Below are 23,980 nucleotides of genomic sequence, written 5' to 3'. Positions count from 1 at the left end.
AGCAATAATAAACGCACCTTGGTACTTGAGTTGTGACTGTGAGCTCTACTCAGTGCGTTGAAAAGAAAAAAGAGATCTCTCTCTATCTATCAATCTATATAGTATTCAACTTCAAGTCTTCAACCATTCATTTTTCTTTGAACCTAAAACTGAAAGAAAAACGATCGATCATTATCATTTATTGGAAGCAGAAGCAACAACGCCAGAGACAGAGAGTTTTTGCTGTATGTCAGTGGAATTAGGTCGAACTTTCTACGGTGAACTTGCTAATCCTTCACAATGGCCTCAACTCAGGAAAAAACGACGCCTAATAATCTTATTAATAACAATGACTCCAATTCCAATTCTACTACTTCGATTCCAAACAGATCTTCTATCTCCACCACTTTGATCTCCGCCGTTGATTCCTTCCCTGATCCTCCTCCTTCCAAAACTACTGCTACTACCAAAGGTTTTACTTATTTTTATTTACTTCTTGTACTGCGACTAGCATTGTAGTAATTCATTATATGTCATTTTTAGATCAAATGCTTTTATAAAATGAACACTGCAATTACATGTTCACTTATCATCGCTTCAATTCGAGGTTTTAAATTGTGGTCCATAACCGCGGTTTCTAGCAATCATATGTGATATTATGGTTTTAGTAGTCTCCGCAACTTAGAATATATAGTGAGTTTTAATCTTGTGTGTGTATGCATTTTGTGGCTTTTTCTTGTGTTTAACTTCTCCATATAATTGACTGTGGAGATGAACATTCCTATGTTTTTTATTTTGTCCAAAATTTTGATCCGTGATAGAGATTTTTTGGTTTCTGAGGTATTCTGCTTATGTCACGTTGCTAACTTGGATTTGCAGAGAGATTCGGAAGCCTTGCTTCGTAATAGAGATATGAAACCAATCTTGCCGTTGGGTGAAGAAACAAGACTGGTTTTATATCTCAAACAGAACATATTTTTGTTTTTCCTTTGTTTTTCTCTGCCTCTTGAAAGCGTAAGGTTGTTGCTTAGTGACCACGAGGTCACAAGTTCAAATCGTAAGGCTGTGTACATTTTACTCCCCAGACCCCACTAAGTGAGAGTCTCATGCACTAGGCCCCTTTTGTTTTTCCATGCATTTTTTGTATTTAGTCCTTTCTCATTAATGAAATTACTTCTTCCATTATATATATAACTTGTTTGCTTTCTTGCTGGCATAGGTATTCCAGTCATGATGAGAGCTCAAACCTGCCACCCTTTGGATCCATTAACCGCTGCTGAAATATCAGTAGCTGTGGCAACTGTTCGGGCAGCTGGGGCCACCCCTGAGGTAGAGTCGATTGTCATTTTCGGTTTATAGAGTAAACTTGCTTTATTACTAAGTAATGGTTACACTATGTTAGATATTGCGTGTTAAGTCTGTGACCTCTCTAAACCCTTTTGTTTGCATGTTGACGAAGTTCTTTGATTATGTTGTTAGGTGAGGGATAGCATGCGCTTTGTTGAAGTAGTCTTGGTAGAACCAGATAAGCAAGTTGTTGCATTAGCAGATGCATATTTCTTTCCTCCTTTCCAGCCTTCATTGCTCCCCAGGACTAAAGGTGGACCTGTGATTCCAACTAAACTTCCCACGAGGAAAGCAAGACTAGTTGTTTACAACAAAAGGTCGAATGAGACAAGCATATGGATTGTTGAACTTAGAGAAGTTCATGCAGCAACTCGAGGTGGCCACCACAGGGGCAAAGTAATATCTTCGGAAGTTGTTCCAGATGTTCAGCCACCAATGGTAAGTATATACTACTTGATTTTATACTTTCTTAAAGTTGTGCTGCTTGTTAGGATTTAGTTTTCAGCATCCTTGTGCTTATTGATAGTTAAAACCTTTTTTCTTAGCAAAATTTTTATGAGACATTTTGTAACTTTTTTCTTTCTGAATTTAAATGGCTTTGCTAAAGCAGGCATGAAAAGCTTTTATAATAAAAAGTAATAATTCTCTATTGATCTTTAGAAGCCAATGTTTATGTCACCATGTATTTTAGTTTTACATTGCTTTGTGGTGAGTTTGTTCAACTTTCAGAATTTAAATGGCTTTGGTAATACTTGCATGGAGAACTTGGAGAGTTGGAATCAATGCCAACACTGGTTATTCTTTATTAATATTAAGAAGTCATTGACACATTCTTTTATTTATGAATATTGTAACTAAATTCATAATTTGTCATTATTCTGCATCTCCTATCGAAAAGTGTTTCTTGTACACTTGCAGTCAACTATATAAATGTATTGAGAGCTATACTCAATTGTGATAATTACCACAACTACCACAGTGACCTGTTAGTCCTTTTTATTATCGGCTTGACCTGTTAGTCCTTATCTCCATTAGTTTGAAATCAACATACTTTTTTGTTATTCACTCTACACATACAGGATGCTGTGGAGTATGCTGAATGTGAAGCTGTTGTGAAGGAGTTTCCTCAATTTCGAGAAGCAATGAAGAGAAGAGGGATCGAAGACATGGACCTTGTGATGGTGGATGCCTGGTTAGTTACCCCTTCTCAACGATTTGAGTAACACTGAGAATTTATGTCATCTGTCTTATTCTTTCTTATATGTGAGGTGCTGAACTTACAGGTGTACTGGATATCACAGTGAAGCTGATGCTCCTAGCCGCAGACTTGCTAAACCACTAATCTTTTGTAGAACTGAGAGTGACTGCCCTATGGAAAATGGCTATGCTCGCCCAGTTGAAGGAATCCATGTACTTGTTGATATGCAAAATATGGTTGTTCTTGAGTTTGAAGACCGTAAACTAGTCCCCCTTCCACCTACTGATCCACTAAGAAATTATACTTCTGGTGAAACCCGGGGAGGAGTTGATAGAAGTGATGTGAAACCCTTACAGATTATTCAGCCTGAAGGCCCGAGTTTTCGTGTCAATGGGCACTTCATTCAATGGCAGAAGGTGATTGTTTGTATTTCTACTTTTTCTAAAACGTTCATATGAGCCACATTGGAAACTTATAAAAGTAATTGCATATATGCAGTGGAACTTCCGTATTGGTTTCACTCCTAGGGAAGGTTTGGTTATTTATTCAGTGGCTTATATTGATGGAAGTCATGGGCGTAGGCAGCTGGCACACAGGTTGAGTTTTGTTGAGATGGTGGTTCCTTACGGAGATCCGAATGAACCTCACTATAGGAAGAATGCTTTTGATGCTGGAGAAGATGGCCTGGGTAAAAATGCCCATTCTCTCAAGAAGGTGGAGGCAACTGCTTTTAATCCAATCTTTATTTCCTTAAATTTTCTCCTTTCTCAATATAGATGAAATTGAAGTTGTTGCATGGTGTCATTATTGTAGGGTTGTGATTGCTTAGGCTATATCAAGTATTTTGATGCACATTTCACAAACTTTACTGGAGGTGTTGAAACAATAGAGAACTGTGTCTGCTTGCATGAAGAGGATCATGGTATTTTGTGGAAACATCAAGATTGGAGAACCGGTTTGGCTGAAGTTCGACGGTCTAGAAGACTGACAGTATCTTTTATATGCACTGTGGCTAACTATGAGTATGGATTTTTCTGGCACTTTTATCAGGCAAGTTAATGTCTGGATTCATTTAACTATTTGTCTTTCTAAGTTTGGTAGATCAATGTTTGAGGCTTAATGGGTTGGATTTGAAGGGAGTGTCCTGGCAGTTAAATCAGAAACAAAGGAATATCGCTAGTATACTTGCATCATCATCATATTATACAGCCGACATATATTCTATTTCGACTATTTCATTTTAACTGCATGGTTATGAAATCGATTCTTTTTCATTAAGTATGTTTGTTCTTTTTTCATTGCTATATTGTGCTGGCTCAAGTCATCTGATATTCCGAATTGTTTTTAGTCTATCTTTGGGCATTAATATGGATTTTTGGTGGATTTCATTGTTCAAACTTAATCGTGCTAGTTATCCCTCTAAAACTGTGTTTGCTCTTATAGGATGGGAAAATAGAAGCTGAGGTCAAGCTCACAGGAATTCTCAGCTTAGGAGCATTGCAACCCGGTGAAACTCGGAAGTATGGCACAACTATTGCACCTGGATTATATGCGCCCGTCCACCAACACTTTTTCATTGCTCGTATGGATATGGCAGTTGATTGCAAGCCTGGTGAAGCATTTAATCAGGTCAATGTTCAATTACAATTTTCTGTCCTCAAGGTCTTCAGTGCTGAAAGAATATTGAGATGACAATTTCATTGATATTCTGAGAGTGTGATGTCCCCACCATCCAAAAAACCTGTTTTGTAGAAAATTAATTGCATGAAAATCAACAATTAGGTGGTTTACATTCTGTACCAGAAAGAAAAGCATGGCATTTTTTAATACAAATATACATAGTGGTATGCTATCTCTTTTGGTAGTGTCATACTGTCATATTAACCAAATATCTAGCATCATCTTTGCCATTGCCAACCATGCATGTATGAAGTTTCTTTTCTTTTTCACATTACCTTATTCATTTGCCATGTTGAACTTCTTCTGGTTTTATAACTTAGTAGTTCTCTCTATGATTCATTTTTGGGGAATGAAGTCTTCCTCCATCACTAAGCTACAAAATTAATTGCTATTATGTGTTCATCAATAATATGGCAAAGTAGTAACAGAGTCCTCATTTTCCCGGCTCAGGTTGTTGAGGTGGATGTCAAAGTTGAAGAGCCAGGAAAGAATAATGTTCATAACAATGCATTTTATGCTGAGGAAAAACTGCTTAAATCAGAATTGGAAGCAATGCGTGATTGTAATCCTTCATCTGCTCGGCATTGGATTGTAAGTTCTTATCACTTTACAAAAAAAATACAAAATGAAAGAAACAAAAGTTAAATTTGTCTTAGTGAATATCTCTGACGAGTTATTGTCCACTTTAGTTATTGGGTTTGCTGGGGCAATCAATGAAAATTTCAAATTTGGCTGTTTTTATGCTTCTTCCTTTCTGTAAATTATGAATGATGTTGTGTAAAGTGCGTCTCACATAATTACATATATGTGTTAAATTTATTTTCCTAAATCGACATAATTTAAGATGAATGTTTTTCAGTTTTCACTCTGATATCAATATTTTAGATTTAGGTTCCAGTACATGTGCTCCATAGTCCATACCATATTAAAGGGCAGCTTGATGCTGTTAAGCTCCTGCTATGTGCTGTATGTAGGGAAAGATTGAACCTTTTATCCGGGTCTATAGTAGGAAGTCTTACCTTGCAATTGTAAGAAAGTGATTCCATAATTTGAACCCGTACTTGAAGTCGCACGACAACAACTCAAACTGTTGCACCAGAATTCCCTTTGAGGCCTATACTATTTGTTGTCAGATATTAGCAATTAATTAGGTCCAGTTTTCCTGGTAGGTTTATATCATTTCTTCTTGTTCTTGCTCCAGTAACCTTAATATTTGGATTCTTAAATAAAAAAGTCATTGACATTGGAATGTGTTTACATTAGCTTGTTCATCATCCCTTCTACCTTCTCAGTTTTAAAAAAAAAAATCTGCTGGGCATATTCTCTGTTTCTATGATGAGTTTGATTAACATGCACTATCAGTGTAAATGAGTTTAACACTAGTACCAATGTTATTTTGACGAATCAGCATTTATTATTAGTTTTTCTATCCTCTATTATTAAAACAAAGGCACAGATGTCAAAATTTAAGTTGTTGTAACTTCAAACTTTTTACACTGATTCTTCTATGATTATATTTTGAAGTTTGAGATTGTTTACTTGTTTGAAAATGCTCTTTTAATAATGGCTTGCACCTAGAGTTTCTGAAATGTCTTTTCTCTTTTAGGTTAGGAACACAAGGACGGTAAACCGCACTGGGCAGCTAACAGGTTACAAGCTAGTACCTGGTTCAAATTGTTTACCGTTAGCTGGTTCAGAGGCCAAATTCCTGAGAAGGGCAGCTTTTTTGAAGCACAACCTTTGGGTCACTCCTTACAATCGCAATGAAATGCATCCTGGAGGAGAGTTCCCTAATCAAAATCCTCGTGTTGGAGAAGGTTTGGCTACATGGGTTAAGCAAAATAGATCATTGGAGGAAGCTGATATAGTTCTTTGGTTAGTTAGTTTACTTTATTCTATTTCTGTGAGAGATGATATCAATGATAATGATATATATGCTTTGCACATGTTCTTAAGTATATAAGCTTGCTTTAATCATGCCCCACATCCAGTACACTTTTCCATTTCACACTTCAATATGCTGTGGAACTTATCGTAAGTAGCATTGATGTTCGGCCTTTTGTTGTGATTATTTATTCTTTCTACATGTTATCTGATTTAGTGAAATGTTCCAGGTACGTATTTGGTATGACGCACATTCCTCGATTGGAAGATTGGCCTGTTATGCCAGTGGAACACCTTGGTTTTATGCTCATGGTACTCTACTGAACATTAGCTTATTTCCTGGCATTCCTTCTATGCAGATTTCAAATATGATTCATATTGTAACCCTTTGCACTCATAATATCCTAGATCGCATGCTCATTCAACATTTAAAATTGAAGAAAATCATGCTATGCTAGAAAGTTAAGCACTTTCCATAAATAAAATAAAAGATGGAAAGAAACTTAGGCATTAGACTCTAGTCTAATAATGGTCTTTGTAAGGAGTATTCAATATAGAATAAACTAATTTGTTATCTTGGAAATTGGGCTGCTACTTAATTTTTGTACATAGTGTATTTATCTTGCTATTTCATGATGCAGCCACATGGATTTTTCAATTGCTCCCCTGCTGTAGATGTTCCCCCAAGTGCAAGTGATTTGGATGATAAGGAGAATGGAACTCCCACAAAGCCTGTTCAGAATGGGCTCATTGCTAAGCTCTGAAAGTACCAAAAACAGAGACATTTGGCTATGTTTATCAAATCATTTAGTGAGTGCATCAGTTTAATTAAATATTACTGCTTGTTAAATAAATCAATCCAAACTCAAGTTTTTTGTGGTCCACATGGATATTTTTAAGAATGCTATTCAGGTGATGCATCTGATGTAATTGGATAGTGATAGCAATGCTTTGTGGGTTTCTCTAAATGTGGGATTTGATGTTACTATCGTTTGAAAGTGGGAAATCATATTTTGAGGCTTGGATTATTATAAATTTGCATTTTATAGAATTCAAATTCTTACAGTTTCTTATACCCATTTGAATGATATCAATGACCGTCCATTATCTAAAAACCTGCAAGATTCCTACCCATCATGAGTTGTTTTGTTTAGGTAATACCAAGGATATTTCTCATATCTTTTTTAGTAAGAAACTATTTTCTTTTGGGATTTATGGTTGTCCCTTCCAACAACTATCGTTTACTGGAATTGAATTTTTGACCTTTTAGGAATCTAGTGGGATCTTAACTATTAGATCAACACCTTGTTAGTCATCCTGAGTTGGGTTGATTATGATGGCTTAAGGATCATCGAATTAGGGAAATAGATGTGGAATTTAAGGCAGTAGCAAACTATTAATATAGCAAATATTTTGATTTGATGAACTCTGGAGCTTCTTTATTTCTAGAGTGAATACCTACCCTTCCTTAAAGCTACGTGTCCTCAAATATGAATGATGTTCGAAAAATTAGTCATAAAAAATATTATATGAGCATATGCAATTTACATATGTACTTTAAAATAATTTTCAGAACATTCATTTTTATCTAGCAATATTTTTTTCCAACTGTGTGATCATCTAGTCAAACATTTGTTCTTTAGTTTGTGAAATGTGTTCAAAATATATGTAATAATATCGTGTAGAACTTGTGACAGTGATGAATTTCCAACTATTAAAACTACCATCAATTTTACTTTAAGCATTAAGTGTCAAAGATGATAGTTTAATATTAAGTATGAACTAATTGCCTAATACTCATAATACATGAAATATGTCAAATTGTTATATAATTTTCTAAATTTTTAAAGAACTCAGCCAGGAAAAAGATTATGGCATGTATATTTCCGAAATTTGAAATGACTTAACCTCATCCATTTTAGTAATAAGGATTTATCATATTAAAGAAAGATGGCTAGACAAATGGTGCCAGAAAACAAAACAGCTGCTCAGATTTATACACATAATATTCAGAAAGAATGGCACTCAGTTATGAATTATGATCGGTAGGAGATATATTTGATAATTAAATATTTAATTTAAATAATTTTTTAATAATATCATGTAGAGTGATACATTTTGTGGAACTAAATATGTGTTCCTAGACTAAAATAGTGTGTTCAAAATTATAAATAAATAATTTTTTTGGTATTATGAAGAATACCTTTAACCTATGATTAATAAACTAATTTTTTTTAGTATGAATGACGGTCTCTTTCAAGGTGTAGCACATAAAAATCAAAACAATTTGACATTTTTGTTTTCAGGAACCTTACAGTACTATATAGGTAATAGATTCGGAATGATTTAAATACACACGTAAGTTAAAATAAGACCTAGTTCAACAAAAGCCAGTGAAAAGGGGCCACTTGTAGATTAGGCTTGTCGTTATTTCCAATGGCAGACTGGCTTATGTAGGAGCTTTTAGAGAGTAAGAGAGAGATGGTTCATCTGCTGCGTTTGTGGCTTTAATATTCTTCTCCATTTTGCTGCATAACCTTTCTCTCAATTTGTGGACCACTGCCATGATGTTTCTTTTGTATTTTTAGCACAAAACAAAGATTTGCTGATTCTATGTACCTCTAATTGTTACCGGATTATACACTTTTGTAATTTTGCTAGAGGTTATTTTAGGAAGTGTATGTAATTTATGGTAAATAATTTGCAGCTTAAGCTATCCCATTATCAAAATGTTTTCTTTTACCCTTTTTTCATAATGATTTCACCTCAATAGAAAAAAAGTTTTATGATTTTAGTTTTTGTTTAAAAAATATACTACTCCATTATTACCACTTCTCCAATAACCAAGACCACCTCACCCACTATCATCTCAATCACCACAATTACCACTCTATTAAAGCCAACACCACTCTAACCATGACCAATGCCATCAAAATAACATGAGATGATGGTGTTAGGAGAGGGCAAATTCACACATTGGTCGAAAAATTACGGTCTTGATGTACCTTTTATGAAAATTACAAAACTAGTGTAACTTTATTGAAATCGGCAATGGAATTGCTGATTTCAGTTCTTTTTTTCTTTGACTCCCCCCAAAATCGGCAATACGGAGAGTTTTATTTAAATTAAATTTTGTTTGCCTATCTCCCCCTAAATCGTCAATAAGGGGAGATTTATGTATTAATTTTTTTTATTCCTCCTCCCTCTAAATCGGTAATGAGGGAGGAGTTTTTGTTTTTTGTTCTCTCCCTCTAAATTGGCAATGAGGGAGTATATATTATTAGTTTTGGGTTTAGTTTTTCAAGCACTAACCATAACAACACACAACATGATAATTTTTGTCAGATTTTGGGATTTAAACAATTAAAATTTTAATTTTCTGGAATGACATTGGGATTTAAACAATTAAAATTTTAATAGTGTCAAATTTTGTTTTTTTGTATAGTATTAGTGTTGCAAAAAATATTTCATTGTGTTCTGTTGTTAGGGTTGACAAAAATTATCATGTTGTGTGTTGTTAGGGTTAGTGCTTGAAAAACTAAACCCCAAAACTAATAATATAACTCCTCCATTGCCAATTTAGAGGGAAGAGAGAACAAAAAAAAAAAAACTTCTCTAGTTCTCTCCCATTGCCGATTTAGGGGGAGGAGAAATAAAAAAAATTTAATACATAAATCTCCTCCACGATTTAGGGGGGAGAAAGGCAAAATAAATTTGATTTAAATAAAACTCCCCCTATTGCCGATTTTGGGGGGAGTCAGAGAAAAAAAGAACTGAAATCGGCATTTCATTGCCGATTTCAATAAAGTTACACTAGTTTTGTAATTTTCCTAAAAGGTGCACCAAAACCATAATTTTTCGGTCAAGGTGCACCATATGGGTGAATTTGCCGTTAGGAGAGGATGTCATACAATAATAATGGATGTGTCACGTGATGGTAACGAGAGTGTACAGGGATGAGCACATATGGTAGTGCTTATTCTACCAATAATACGATGTAAATACGCGTGTAAGAAGTGAATATTTGAGGTTACCTATTGGATAGTAGGATTTCACGAGTACATGTGTAGATAACGGGTGGACCCAATGAGTTTTCAATTTTATTTTTATATTTATATAGTTTATAATAATTAATAAATAAAAATAATTATTACATGACTAATAAGATATATATATTAAAATTTAAGATTATAGTCAAATTACTAAAATTAGTTATGAAATAATAATAAATAAATAATATATTATCTTAAAATAATAAAAAATAATATATATATATATATATATAATATTTAATTAAAAAATAAAATTATAAATATGTGATACATGATGAATATCATAAAACTCGTTCTTACTCATAAATTATTATTATGATACTTATTGTAGGTATTTTTATAAGTACCCCAAGTCAAGATTTTTTGCCATCTTAAGGGTGGAGGATGTAGATCAAAGAAAAAGATAAATGTTGAGAGGATGTCATGTGATAAGATCAAAGAAAAAGGTAAGTGTTGAGAGGATGTTGTTTGAAATAACAATAATAATATAAGAAAAGCATATAAAGACAAAATACAAAACTAAATTTTAGTTTTTATTTTTAAAAACTTAAAAATGAATAAGTCATCCTAAATGAGACTAAGCTTACTATGTTAATCAATAGTATAGTTTAGAGACCTAATCTCTTCTATCAAGACTTTTTTTTTACAAAAGGATTAGATTGAGTCTCCAAAACTAGATTTAGATCAACAATTTTTATTTACTATTTGAATCATTAAGTAGTTTTGAATGATAAAAAAATGTAATATTTGGCTTACAATATACTTTTAGATATTTGGTTTATAAAATACTTTCATTTTCACCCCAAGAATAAATAATGTGTCCGATGTTATTTAAAGCATGAAAAGTACCCCTTATACAAATATTGTTATAAATTTCTTCCAAAAAAAACTTTTATCGCTTGTGCAAATAATATTATTTCAAAATCGATTTCCTAATTATAGTGAATTCACTCAAATTAAAAGTCATTTTCTGGCAGGCAATGCAAAAAAATGTACAATATATTTTGTAGGAAGATCTTTTTCTTATAAATTTTGAATGTTTTGATTTTCTTTAACTTAGATACATCGTTCTTGTTCGAAATATTTCATTTACGACCATTTTAAATGCAAAACAATATTAAATCCACCTTTTTAAATAGGGTCATTGAGTTTTAATGGGTTTTCTACTATTAGAGAAAAGATAATGAAAACATTTTTGGAAGAAATTTAAAGGAGAGATGGTTATTCTACATTTCAAAAACTTTAGGTGATAAAATACATTTTTTTAAATGTAAGCTGGTAACTTGCACATGCTCCAAATGTTAAGTTGGTAAAATTTATTTATGAATGTTGAATGACAATCAAATGGTGAAAGTATTAGTTGGCGTGAAATCAAATTAAATACAGTATCTTAGTTTAATGGTGTAAGGTCTTGCTATACCCTATAGGATGACTAAAATGTCATATGTTCAATTTTTATGAGCGACACTTGTTGGGAATGACACTCACACATATGGATGACAATCAGGTTGGAACGTGCACAAGTAGTGTTTTTCCATCCCATATCCGCACAATTTGCGAGTACCCACACGGGTAACATATATTTCGTAGGTACCCATTTTTACATTTAATTATATATATATATTTAATAATTAATATATATAATAAATATTATATGAATAAAAATTTTATGTGCATATTAAATTTATCATTATATTTCAATTACTAAAGTTTATTATAATATAATAATAAATAGTTATTAAAATTATAAAATAAAAAAATGTGTGTTATATATAAAATATTTAATTAAAAAACTAAACTTATAGTCGTTAGATGGAAAATTTTGATTACTAGTTACCGATTTGTGCATCTTTTAGAAGTTGTGATAATATTATGACTTTAATATAGAAGGCGTGATAATGTCATACAACTTCTAGTTAGCATAGAAGTCGTGATGACACATAATGACTTCTGAATTGAAGTCGTGATATTGTAATACAACTTCTGATCAATATAGAAGTTATGATAATATATCACAACTTTTGGAAGGCATTTTTTGGTTAGTATAAAAGTCATTCTATGCCAACCTGACTTCCCAGAGAAGTCGTACCTCATATCACGGCTTTTGAACTATGCCTCACATAAATCGTAATTTGTTATCACGACGTTTAAATTATAATCAAAGGCCTCACTAAATTCATACTTTAGTATCATGACTTCTAAACAACAGCGACAGTTGATCACAATTTTGAGAGATGATATTATAGATTATTCAATCCAACAACTAAAGAAACTGTTCACTTAGAAACAAACTAACTTACAGTTTGCAAGTTAGTCGCCACCTCATAACAATATAGAAGGAAAAAAATTAGGCTGATGATTTGACATTTAATTGTCTCTATCTTAGGAATAAATATCTAAATTGACAAAGAATAACTGTAGAGTAATCTTCAAAATTTATAATTTTATCATTATTATCTCTTATATTTATATATCTCTTTTGAATATATCTCATAAAATATTATGTTTTTAATAATTTATAACTTCAACTAACATGTTCTCTGATAATAGATTTTTTTAATTTGTCCTATATAATTTTTATTTACGGAAGTATAAATTCATAAAAGAAAATGTAGATAGGCATACGCTTAAGTTGTCTACCCCATCATGGAAATGCTAATTCATTTATAATTGAACTTATAAGTATTAAATAATTGGAATAATATTTGAAAATGCAAATTTAATTGGTATTAATCAATGAGTTTTAATATTTTTAAAATTTGACTTTTCACTTATGAGTAATTAAATTACTTATTAGATTAAATAATGTTTTAAATCAATTATATATTCATTGTTCATATAATTATACTCATCAATCAAATTAATCTATCTAGGTTTTTAAGTAATATTTTTTGTATTACTAAAGATATTTCTTACCTTTTTTGAGGAAAAAACTAATTCCTTTTAAGATGTGTGAATGTTCATTCTAATAAGTGTCTCATTGGAATCAAACCCTTACCATTTTAATCATCCTGAAACTTTAATAATGTCTTACTCTACTAAACCTACACCTTGTTTGTTTTTTAAGTAATATGATAGTGTTAATGTAGGCAACTCCTCACATATAGGTAAGAAAAAATTAATCACAGCTATTATTATTAGTTATAATCTAATATTGATTATTCAATTAGTCAAATATTTAAAATGAATTAAAAATGTCAAATCTAGATCTAAGTGCTTCATTGTAAAAGGAGAAGATTGCTCATAGATAATAATATTGATAAAATTTTAATATAAAAGTTGATTAGAGGAATGTAAAACTCACACAAAACAACACAAGTTAAGTTAAGAGAACTCCACTCTAACCTATTTTTATTAGAGAAAAAAGATGTATGCACTGACAATGTATAAGTTTTATACACTGTCATTGTATCATTATTATTGATTTTTTATTATTGTTGACTTTTCAGAAAAAGTAATCAAAATGAACGGTGAATGATAAAGTACATATGTATAAATCTTTATGCATTTTACACTCTTTTTATTATTATTGATTTTTAAATATAAGTAGTTAATAATATATCGATCGTGTATAAAATTCTAGACTAACAATATATAAATATTTCAATTTAACTTCAAAAAAGAAAATATATATTCATTAATAATATAAAAGTTTTATATAATATCAATTTATTATATATCATTCATTTTTTAATCATCATTGACTTTTAATAAATTAATAGGATAAATGATGGATATTATATTTGGTGTATATAATATATACATAGACATTTCACTTAACATAGTATTTTATGGTATACTAAGTAAGATATCCTCTTTCAGAATGCATGACAACTCTGAGTAATAATCCAACTAACATTTTATCTGTGAATGCAGTGAGCTTAATCATTTTATCCATACTATGAAGCGACTCATAATAGCACACTTTTATAGGAAAGTAGGTAAGTTCTAACAAGAGAAGATCAACAACAAAAAACAACATTAATTTTATTCTGTAACATTCACAGGAACTGATAACACATGTTATATGAGCCAGTTTCTCCCCACAAACACAACTACATTCCTTCTTCCAACTTCACCAACCACCTTCGATTTTTCACTTCCCTTTCGGTCTCTGACTCGGCGCGTTGGAAATGTCAACAGACGAGAAACGAATCGAGGACGAGTTATCATATCCGATTATGGTGGCGGAACGAGTCCGCTTAGCGGTTCAAACCGCTAACTCATTCAAACTCGAGTGCTCTCAAGTCTGGAAACATGTTGATAGACTCCTCCTAATGTTCCATACCGTCGTCCGCTTCGCCATCGCCACCACCGCCGCCGCCGCTCCCCCTCTCTATGAGCGCCCCATACGCCGCATCGCTGCGGAGACCGCGAAGAATATCGACCGTGCCTACGCCCTCGTTCGAAAGTGCAACCGCCGCAGCATCTTCCGCCGCATCGTCAACATGGTTACCGCCGCGGACTTCCGCAAGCTCCTCTGCCACCTCGACGCCTCCGCCAGTGACATGAAATGGCTGATTAGCATCCTGGACACCGATGGTGGTGGCGGTATTGACCTCTCTCTCCCTCCGATCGCTAGCAACGACCCCATTCTCTCTTGGGTATGGTCTTTCATTGCTACAATTCAAATGGGTCAATTGAAGGATAGAATAGAAGCTGCAACTGAACTTGCTTCATTAGCAAAGGACAATGATAGGAACAAAATGATGATAGTTGAGGAAAGTGGTGTTCCTCCTTTGTTGAAGCTCTTAAAGGAAGTGGCCTCACCTGCAGCGCAGATTGCGGCCGCGACTGCGCTGTGCCACCTGGCGAATGATTTCGAGAGAGTTAGAGTGATTGTGAATGAGCTTGGAGTGCCAATTATTGTCCAAGTGTTAGGTGATTCCCATATGAGGGTTCAAACAAAGGCTGCCAATTTGATAGCCAGGATGACTGAGCATGATCCTGTTGCTCACAAGTTTTTCGCGAGGGAGAATGCGGTTAGGCCGCTTGTAATGCTATTGTCATTTGATATGTTAGTGGATGATCAGGTGGAGAAATTGGACAAGCAGAATATTCATTCCCTTGTTCAGATTAATAACGAAATGGAGAATAAGTCATTGGGTGGTAGATTGAGTAATCGGCGGTTAGGGAATTCTTACTCTAATTCATATTCCCGTGTGGAGGGAAGTAGCAGGGGATGGAACCACAGGAAAGATAGGGAGAATGAGGATCCAGTGCTGAAGCTTCAACTGAAGATTAGTTGTGCCGAGGCTCTGTGGATGCTTGCAAGAGGAAGCATGTCGAACAGTAAGAAAATAACTGAGACCAAAGGGATGCTTTGTTTGGCTAAGCTTGTTGAGAAGGAACAAGGAGAGTTGCAGTACAATTGTTTGATGACGATAATGGAGATAACGGCTGCAGCTGAATCTAATCCTGATTTTCGTCGCGCGGCGTTTAAGGCTAACTCTCCTCCTGCTAAAGCTGTGGTGGAACAGCTCTTGAGGATCACTAAAGAGGTGGATAGTCCCATGTTTCAAATTCCAGCTATAAGGTCAATTGGTTCATTGGCTAGAACCTTTCCTGCTAGAGAGACTCGAGTAACTGCTTCTCTCGTAGCACAACTAAATAACAGAAACGTAGACGTAGCAGCTGAAGCAGCCATTGCTCTTGCCAAGTTTGCTTGTCCAGATAATTTCCTGTCTGTGGAACATTCTAAGGCAATAATTGAGTTCAGTGCAGTTGGGGCACTGATGAGACTGCTAAGGGCTAATGAAGTTACACAGTTGCATGGGCTAGTTCTCCTTTGCTACCTTGCATTGCATGCTGGCAACAGTGAGTCATTGGAAGAGGCGAGGGTGTTGACGGTTCTAGAGGGTGCAGATAGAGCGCTTATTGCTCATCACCCCGAGTTAAGAGAATTGGTGCCAGAGGCTATAGCCCACCTCAATTTGTATCATGCGGGAAAGAATTATCAGATGATTTCATATTTTCCTTGAAAACAAAATTTAGCTAGTTTATAGACCCTGGGATTATTGATATATTATTGAGTTAGTTGCATCTCTAGGTAATATAAGGGGTTTTTATAGATACAAAACATACTAATGAAAATATACTAGTTTTTCAACTTACACTGTTTTTTCTTCTCCTCATAAAACTGGCTAATGGTGTGGTGGTTGCGCAGAGATTTGTTTATATTGAATGATTAACTTAGTCGTTTGAACTTGTTAGTGTGCTGTGTGGTGTACCTACTTTGTCCATCGAATTTGTTCTCTTTATAGCGATGAGGTGCTGTTGATTTTCCATAAAAGAGCGCCCATCCTATCTGCATAATCTGTTCTTGTTAAATGACAAAGCTATCACCATGCTTGCAATCTGTCTTATTTGATTTCATGATTCAGTCAAGAAAATGAAAACTACTACTTCTACTACATTTAAGATAAACCACCCCATTTAAAGTTTATGGTACATCTATATATTCCTCATCTACTAGGACATGCAAAGGCTCTATATAGAGGACAAATATGGCAGTAGAATTTTCTTCATTTACATCGTTGGACCACTGGCCCCTGATGCACCTACCTATATGAAACTTATAAGTAAACAGCATACCCCCTAAACGTTGAAATTTTCCCCATTCATTTACCAAGCTACATGGAACTTTCGTGGATGCAACAAATACTTAGAGCAACCACAATTGTGTTCTTAAAGGTTAGTCTTAACTGAATAAAAACATTTGTATTATGTTTGTTAAGGATGTGATAAATTATGAGACTCAAATAAGAACAATAATGATATTTATTATTGTGGAAAAAAAAATATTCTTATTTCAAGAGAAGTTATAATAAATTATAAAATAATGTATGAAGCTCAAATAAAAATGAAAATATTGTTTGTCATTGTGATTAGACTTCTTATTTCATGTGATATGTGTCATAATAATAATTAAAAATAGAGTGGTTAGTTGCAGACTAGATATGAAGTATGATTTATGAACCATGCGCTACATGCAGATTGATCCTCTTGTATAGTTACACGAAACGGATTGTTTCTAATTACATATGTAAACAACTAAGATATATTTACTTACGTTTGAGATTTCTTTTTGTTGCTTTTAACCTGCGATATTGTAACAATTTTCTATTTATGTTATTAAAAGGATCCTCTCTGCCTAAAATGCTAATAGTGAGATATTATAGCAAATTATACATAAAAATATTAATACTCAAATAATAAAATGATTAGCCTCTGATACTATTTGCATATTCAGACAATTCTTAAATGATTTACTGTACTTAAGGTAATATGAAATTGCAATCGCCCACACAGCCTGTTCATGACAGGATGTTCAACACATTCTATCTTCACACTAAAAAGTTCTAAAGGGAAATCAAAGAGGAAATTTTAACTAGTCAACATGGCAGTACATAGGATTCATCTAGTTACTTGTTTTAATTTATTTTCAATATCTAAAGATACAGTATGCTTCCACATTTTTTCAGAGCACCAAGTAGGAAATTAGTCATTACACCCGAGAAGACCGCAGCGGTCGGGATTAGAAGAGATAGGCGGTTGCTCAATCAGCTCCTGATTTCCTGGTTTGTATGCTTTAGGCAATCTTTGTTGAATTCAGCCACACTTCAACCATTGAAGAAGATGCAAATGATGATGGTAAAATGCAACTTGTTGCTTGACAAACCATGTAAGGTTGTCAACTTGATGGCAGAGGACGCCAACTGTCAGCGAGAGACATGGCATGATCGCGGGAAGCTGCTGAAAGTCGATTAAGAACTAAATTCTTGATATGAGCAGCACCTGTTTCACCTGCACGAGTAGCAAGTTCCAAGTATACCACAGCTTTCATCATGTCTCCTTCCTGTACATATATATAACTCTATTAGAAAGCCATCCTAATCAAGTATAAAAAGCAAAAGAAGAATCTCCAATATTGTCCTGTGTATCAAAGTATCAATCCTCTTGTTGTCAATCATCATTACCACAAGCCTAAGAATATTTTAGTCATTGCTGTAATCCAACGGTATAAATAAATTCGTTATACGAATGAAATCAACAAATTGAGACAACTATCCGGAAACAAACATTTGAACTGCCATTGAAAGAACAGATATCAGAATGCCCCATTCAAATAGAACCTCAAATCAGAAAAGAATAAGCAGTTCTGGGGCAAAATCAATCACATTTTGAGTGAGACAGCATGCATGTCTATCTCTATGGTAATAAACTTTGAAACTAGCTAAACTTCAGTCTGGAACATAGATATCAAAGTAACCAATTAGGTGGAGTAGGAAAAAGTAGATGTAGTGAGAATGTAAAAAAAAGTTCAGCAAATGACCTCCGTTTCTAACCAACAAGCATTAGAAAGAAATAAGTGTGTGAAAGATTTCAGATTTGTAAAGTGAGGCAAACATAGACAGGCATTAAACATTAGTGAGCTTCATTTATTCTCTGGTATACATTCAACGTAGAAATTACCAAGGTGTAGCAAAAAGGGATACATAAACACTCACAGAAAATAGAGCAAGTCCATGCTCAAATTGAGCTTTCCTGTGACCACGATCTGCAGCCCGTTTCATCCATTTTCTTGCTTGTTGACGACTAAGTGCCAGACCTTCCCCAAAGGAGTAGCATAAAGAGATATTGTACATAGCACGTACATACCCACCTTCTGCAGCTTTCAGATACCATTTAGCCTGTTCCACGGAAAACTTATTAAACGTAATAATCGGAATATATGTTGTGATTAAGAAAGGAGACTAAAATACCCAATATTATAAGCCAACTCTTAAACAAAGATCCACGCAAATTTCCCACAACTAACTGTTCTCTAAAAGAATAAGATAATTCATAAATAAAACTAAGAGCGTGTGAATAGGATAGAGTAACAACTGCTTCTTTCATATTGCTTCTGACTCCTACACTTCGATGCAGACAAAGTGCAAGCTGGTACTGAGAACGAACATTCCCACCAAAAGAAGCTTTATACAACCATTTCAAAGCTTGCTCAGTGTTTGGAGGTTTAGCTGCAGATCAAAGGTATACCTATTCAGGCATGAATTACAATCAAAATGATTTTGCCATCTAAAGAATGAAGATATTTATTCAATAAAAATCATAAAGGAACACACATGTAGATAAAAAACTAATACCTTGTCGTAGAGTCCATCTTTTAAATTGATATTTACAGAATTCATTTTTAGCCACAATCTATCTAGAACAACACAAGTATATTACACACCAAAATTTGATTTTTATCCTGGGTTGAAGCATGCACTACGTAGCAAGAGCACAAATATCACAACACATCATTCTCACTCGAGAAATGCTATATTCTCCTACTATTTCACCCCACAAATCCTTTATACCTACATGAAGGTGACTAAGGTGACAAGTATTATTAATGATTTACAAGCGGCACATGTCACCATCATGTTCCCACCTTTCCATCTTAACTCCTACCCATAGTTACTAGGTTCGCTTATTAACATAGCATGGTGATAACAAAGTGACCTTCGAAAAAGTCTTGTTATAATAATGTAAAAAGTGGCAAACCACACACCCAATAAACAAACAACATTCTCGTACCCATACACATATTGTGTTCCTAGTAAATCCTAACTATGCTCCTATCAAGCAGCACACCCAGAACCCAAAGGTGCATGTGATTAGGATTCCACTCTGATAATTAAATGGAATTGAAAATTAAAACAAAACATGCTTTGACATCTAAAACCAGAAACAACAAACCCAGCTTCGAAATTTCTAGACTTCAAATAGAAAGGGTTTCAAAATTGGAACTTGAAATCGAATGAATACCTTGCAAATAAGAAAGCGCTAAATTACACTGTGCAGCATGATTCCCAAGTTCCGCAGCCTTGATATACAAACCAACCGCTTTATCTCTCTCCCCCTTCCCCCAATACATGAGTCCAGCGTCCACCATGGCGAGTGCTGAGCCACGCGCCGCCGCCTTCAAGAACGACTCGAGCGCTTTCTCAGCGTTCTGCCGAACCCCTCCACGGCCATGCTTAAACCGCTTCCCCCACTGCAGCAGCAGCATCGCCTCCCTCAGCGGCTGAAGCGCCTCGCACCACGACCAGCACACCAGGGAGGCCGACAGGAGGTTGGGGTGGTCGAAGGAGGCGGCGATCTTGATGAGGACGTCGTAGGGGAGGGAAGAGAAATCGGCGGCGGTGGAGGCCGGCATCGAGGGCAGAGAAAGGGAGGAGCGAGGGTGTTTGGCGGCAGAGAATTGTGAATAGGTTACGTTTGAGAAGGGAAGAGAGGAGAAGGGAGATGAATAGGATCTATGAGGCCATGTCACGTGCTTCATCTCATGCGATGCTACTGTAACAGTAGAATCGGAGAGAGGGAGGGAGAGAGAAGACTCAACAACGTTGGTACTTGGTTTGTTTGGGTGAGGCATTAAATTTTAAGTTTTTATTTGTTGCAAAAGTAAATAATAATTAATTTTTCAACTCTTACACTATTAGTATATACATCTTTTTCTCTTTTCATTTTAGTATTATTAGTTTCGGATTTTGTTGTGAGACATGTCACAAGATATACTTGTGCTTTTATGTTACTGCCACTGTGTGAATTTCACTATTACTCATTATTAATTCAAGTAGGAAGGAAGAGGGTGTCCTAAAAGTTTAAAATTTGTAATATGCTTTATTAGTGTAGAATAGTATATGAGATAAAATATAGAATAATATATTTCCTTTGCTCCTACATCCTAATTAATATATTTATTATAAATAAATAAAATGAGTATAATATTTATGCACTAACACTAATTTGTAATACTTATATTTAAATGAATGATATCAAGTAAAAAAACTTATATTTTTACTTTTTCTCTTGAAAAAATATAATGTGAGGTATAGCCATATTAATGCAGAACATGTTTAAGTATATCTGTACATGCCAAACAACTTTGCTTATCTGGATATTCCATATATACTCCACGTGGTCTCTAATAATTTAAACTAAAATTAAGGGTCATCATAAGTAATTTAATCCACTATATATCTGACCCATTACAAGTCACGAATCCAATAAAATTATGCAATCTTCTCTTGTTTAGGTACAAATTTGCAGGCTTCTTTTTGACTGGATAGAAAAGTATTCCCTCAGTCACAGCTCCGAGGTTTTGCTAGGTGACCCACCTTCACCACTTTTGCTTCGTTTATTCTTGCACAATCTTCTCTAAGTAAACTATTGAGGTTTAGGAATGTCTTTGATAAACATTCCATATTTGATAAGTAGTAGAACTAGATAAGATAACCACGTCATTAAATTAGTATAGTAGTGGTGCTCTTTATTATGTCATTAATAATTGGCCTTTAGAGTTAAGCTTTAGAAGTACAAAAAATATGGGACATTCAACAAGAAATAGATCAGCTGTTCCTATCATGTCTAATTATTCATTATTATGAACTAATCAGATTTTAACAAATGACATGAGAAATAGAATAGAACAAACACTCTTACATATATCTCTCTATTCAACAAGCACATGATTCTAATCTTTTGCTCCACGTGATTTGTAGCTTTACCATATTATCCGACACCACCTAATGTCACAAATGAATTTACAGGGAACCTGGGGGTCATATGCTATATTGATGTTTGCCACTTCTAAAAAAAAGTTATATGATAATTTTTTAATAGACTAATTTCACTTCCTTTTAATTAATTTTGTTATTATCATAACTTCTTTCTCTATTTTTGTATTCGTTGCAACTAAGTAAAAAAGAAAATCGGGTAATTTTTATAGACAGACTGTCGGTGATAAACAATTTCAATAAGTTTACATTGACCAAAAAAGGTATATTTTAATCTAATTTTGTAAACTTGTTTGTTGGTACCCTAAGTGTTGATGCATGAAAAGATAAATGTTCATTTCAATTCTTCTTTTTTGACTTTGTTTGATTCCTTAAAATTTTAAAAACTTAAAATGGTTTTAAATTTTTTAAATATAAATTAAATTAGTCTCTACTAATTGTCATAAATCATACTAAAATGAATTACTTAATCCATTTTTAATTTTTTTTAGGATAAATTTAAGTTTTTTAATTTTCAAAAAACCAACTTATAATATGATAAAAACATTGAAGACTTAAATGAATGTTTGCTCATCTATCTATTCAGATATTGGGTCCTGTGAAAGACCCTAAACTCTACACAACTTGTTTATAGGTACTGCTGATTGCTGATTCAACATTTGGACTATATATCATTTACATTTATTTATATACGATATACTTATTTCATCTTTATAATTTTTTTAATCTATATTCGTTTATGTTTATATATATGATATAGAATGAGGAAAAAATGAAATAGTATATACAATATTTGTTTTCCTCTTTTATATTATTAAAATAATATCGCTAAATTAAGGCCCATATTTGTATTTCAACCAACCCATTATTTAAATAACACATTTTTGTATATAATAGTTTTCAATTTTACTAATACAAATTAAATGTCTAGTGAATATCAAATGTTGTACTATAAAAGTTTTTTTTAAAGATGTGATCATTTTCAGTATTGAATTAAATTGTCCAGTACCAGAATATAAAATACAAGTTGATTTGATGATTTATAATTTTTTATTTAAAAATAAGTTGAAATCTTAAAATTTTTAGAATGCCATATATCACCATTTCATCAGATAATGGACCCCGCTGAGAGGATACATTTTCTTTTTTCAACTCCAAAAGGAGGAGATGGACATGAGAGGATGAAGGTAACTGGGGCTATAGCTACATGACTAAGTGGTTGTTGGGGGCTTTAGTCTTGGTCAATCAACATCAACAACATATGTGCCAACCTCATTTGAAAAGGATTTTACTCCTACTTTGCATTTGGAAAACCCACACAACACATGGAGCTGCTTACCTTAGATTTTCACTGACACGCACATAGATACACATACATACAAGAAGGTAGCTAGTTCAGTTAGACATTTAATTTTCAAAGTAAGGGTTTCTCTCAAGCTCGTTGAAGGTGAGGGAACACTGGAAAATGAGGTTAGAGTTTCCTAAAAGTGATATTTATTAGGAAAGACAATTATGTCCCAAAAAAGATTAGTTTTTTATCCATAGAATGATGAATCTTGATAGTACAAAAAATATGTATATCATATAAAATTTTAAATTCATGATGATGATAAGGTGACATCCATCTTGCATTGTAAGATTTATCTTTTCATTGTTTTAAATAGAAAAGTTTTTAATATGTTTACTTTGAAAATATAATTATCCAAAATAATTTCCATTTATATAGTGGATAAATTTATGTGATAATCTCAATATAAATCATAATGACTAGATCCTTATCTATTAAGATATGTTCCAACAACAAGGAGATACCTTCACCTAAATATAGAGAAGATAAATGAGATATTAGCAAATAAATTCACAAGATAATCTTAGGATATTATGTATTTAATAGATAAATGTTATCTAAGATATCTAAGAGGATAAATCATAAATCATAAATCACAATAATATAAAAGGAGGATCCAATAATCACAGAAAGTTCTAATAATAATATCACATGTCCCACTTTTTATATCTCATTGTGTTCTAATCTAATGAAAAATTATTATATGTTTAAAAAGAAAAATCACAAAATGATAAAGTAACTTTTTTATGCTATTTGGTGGTGTTTGATTGACTTAATGCATGGGGAGGGATAGAGGATCCTTTTCTGAATGGGGATCACCCGTCTCACTTTTTTATGTTTCATTATGTCCCAAGCCAATGAGAAATTGTCATCTACTTAAAAAGAAAATTCGCAAAATGATAAAGTAAATTTTTTATACTAT

The 23,980-nt window shown here is 33.4% G+C and overlaps 3 protein-coding genes across 5 annotated transcripts; 2 read left to right on the top strand and 1 right to left on the bottom strand.

The window, feature by feature from the left end:
- LOC109333054 (copper methylamine oxidase-like) lies at positions 12 to 7,139 on the top strand. 3 transcript variants are annotated; one of them, XM_019568296.1, is made up of 13 exons: positions 12 to 178; positions 210 to 451; positions 1,199 to 1,308; positions 1,459 to 1,764; positions 2,406 to 2,518; positions 2,610 to 2,940; positions 3,023 to 3,238; positions 3,338 to 3,574; positions 3,968 to 4,153; positions 4,655 to 4,795; positions 5,811 to 6,079; positions 6,319 to 6,400; positions 6,730 to 7,139. In XM_019568296.1, exons 2-13 carry the CDS (start codon positions 280 to 282, stop codon positions 6,850 to 6,852), a joined length of 2,286 nt encoding a protein of 761 aa, XP_019423841.1. In that variant the 5' UTR covers positions 12 to 178; positions 210 to 279; the 3' UTR covers positions 6,853 to 7,139. The 3 variants fall into 3 exon arrangements, with proteins under 3 accessions (XP_019423841.1, XP_019423842.1, XP_019423840.1); XM_019568297.1 differs by having other exon boundaries at positions 12 to 431; positions 1,197 to 1,308; XM_019568295.1 differs by having other exon boundaries at positions 12 to 451.
- Positions 14,201 to 16,545, top strand: LOC109332276. Its single transcript, XM_019567206.1, has one exon. The coding sequence runs from the start codon at positions 14,274 to 14,276 to the stop codon at positions 16,119 to 16,121; it is 1,848 nt and encodes a 615-aa protein (XP_019422751.1). The 5' UTR covers positions 14,201 to 14,273; the 3' UTR covers positions 16,122 to 16,545.
- Positions 17,388 to 20,576, bottom strand: LOC109333516 (F-box protein At1g70590-like). The gene is made up of 5 exons (XM_019569039.1): positions 19,957 to 20,576; positions 19,030 to 19,163; positions 18,651 to 18,833; positions 17,687 to 17,998; positions 17,388 to 17,655 (listed from the first exon to the last, which is right to left on the bottom strand). Exons 1-4 carry the CDS (start codon positions 20,564 to 20,566, stop codon positions 17,834 to 17,836), a joined length of 1,092 nt encoding a protein of 363 aa, XP_019424584.1. The 5' UTR covers positions 20,567 to 20,576; the 3' UTR covers positions 17,388 to 17,655; positions 17,687 to 17,833.

This window comes from Lupinus angustifolius, chromosome LG18, assembly GCF_001865875.1.
Source record: "Lupinus angustifolius cultivar Tanjil chromosome LG18, LupAngTanjil_v1.0, whole genome shotgun sequence".
NCBI lineage: Eukaryota > Viridiplantae > Streptophyta > Magnoliopsida > Fabales > Fabaceae > Lupinus > Lupinus angustifolius.
This window is presented reverse-complemented; position numbering and strand designations above follow the sequence as displayed.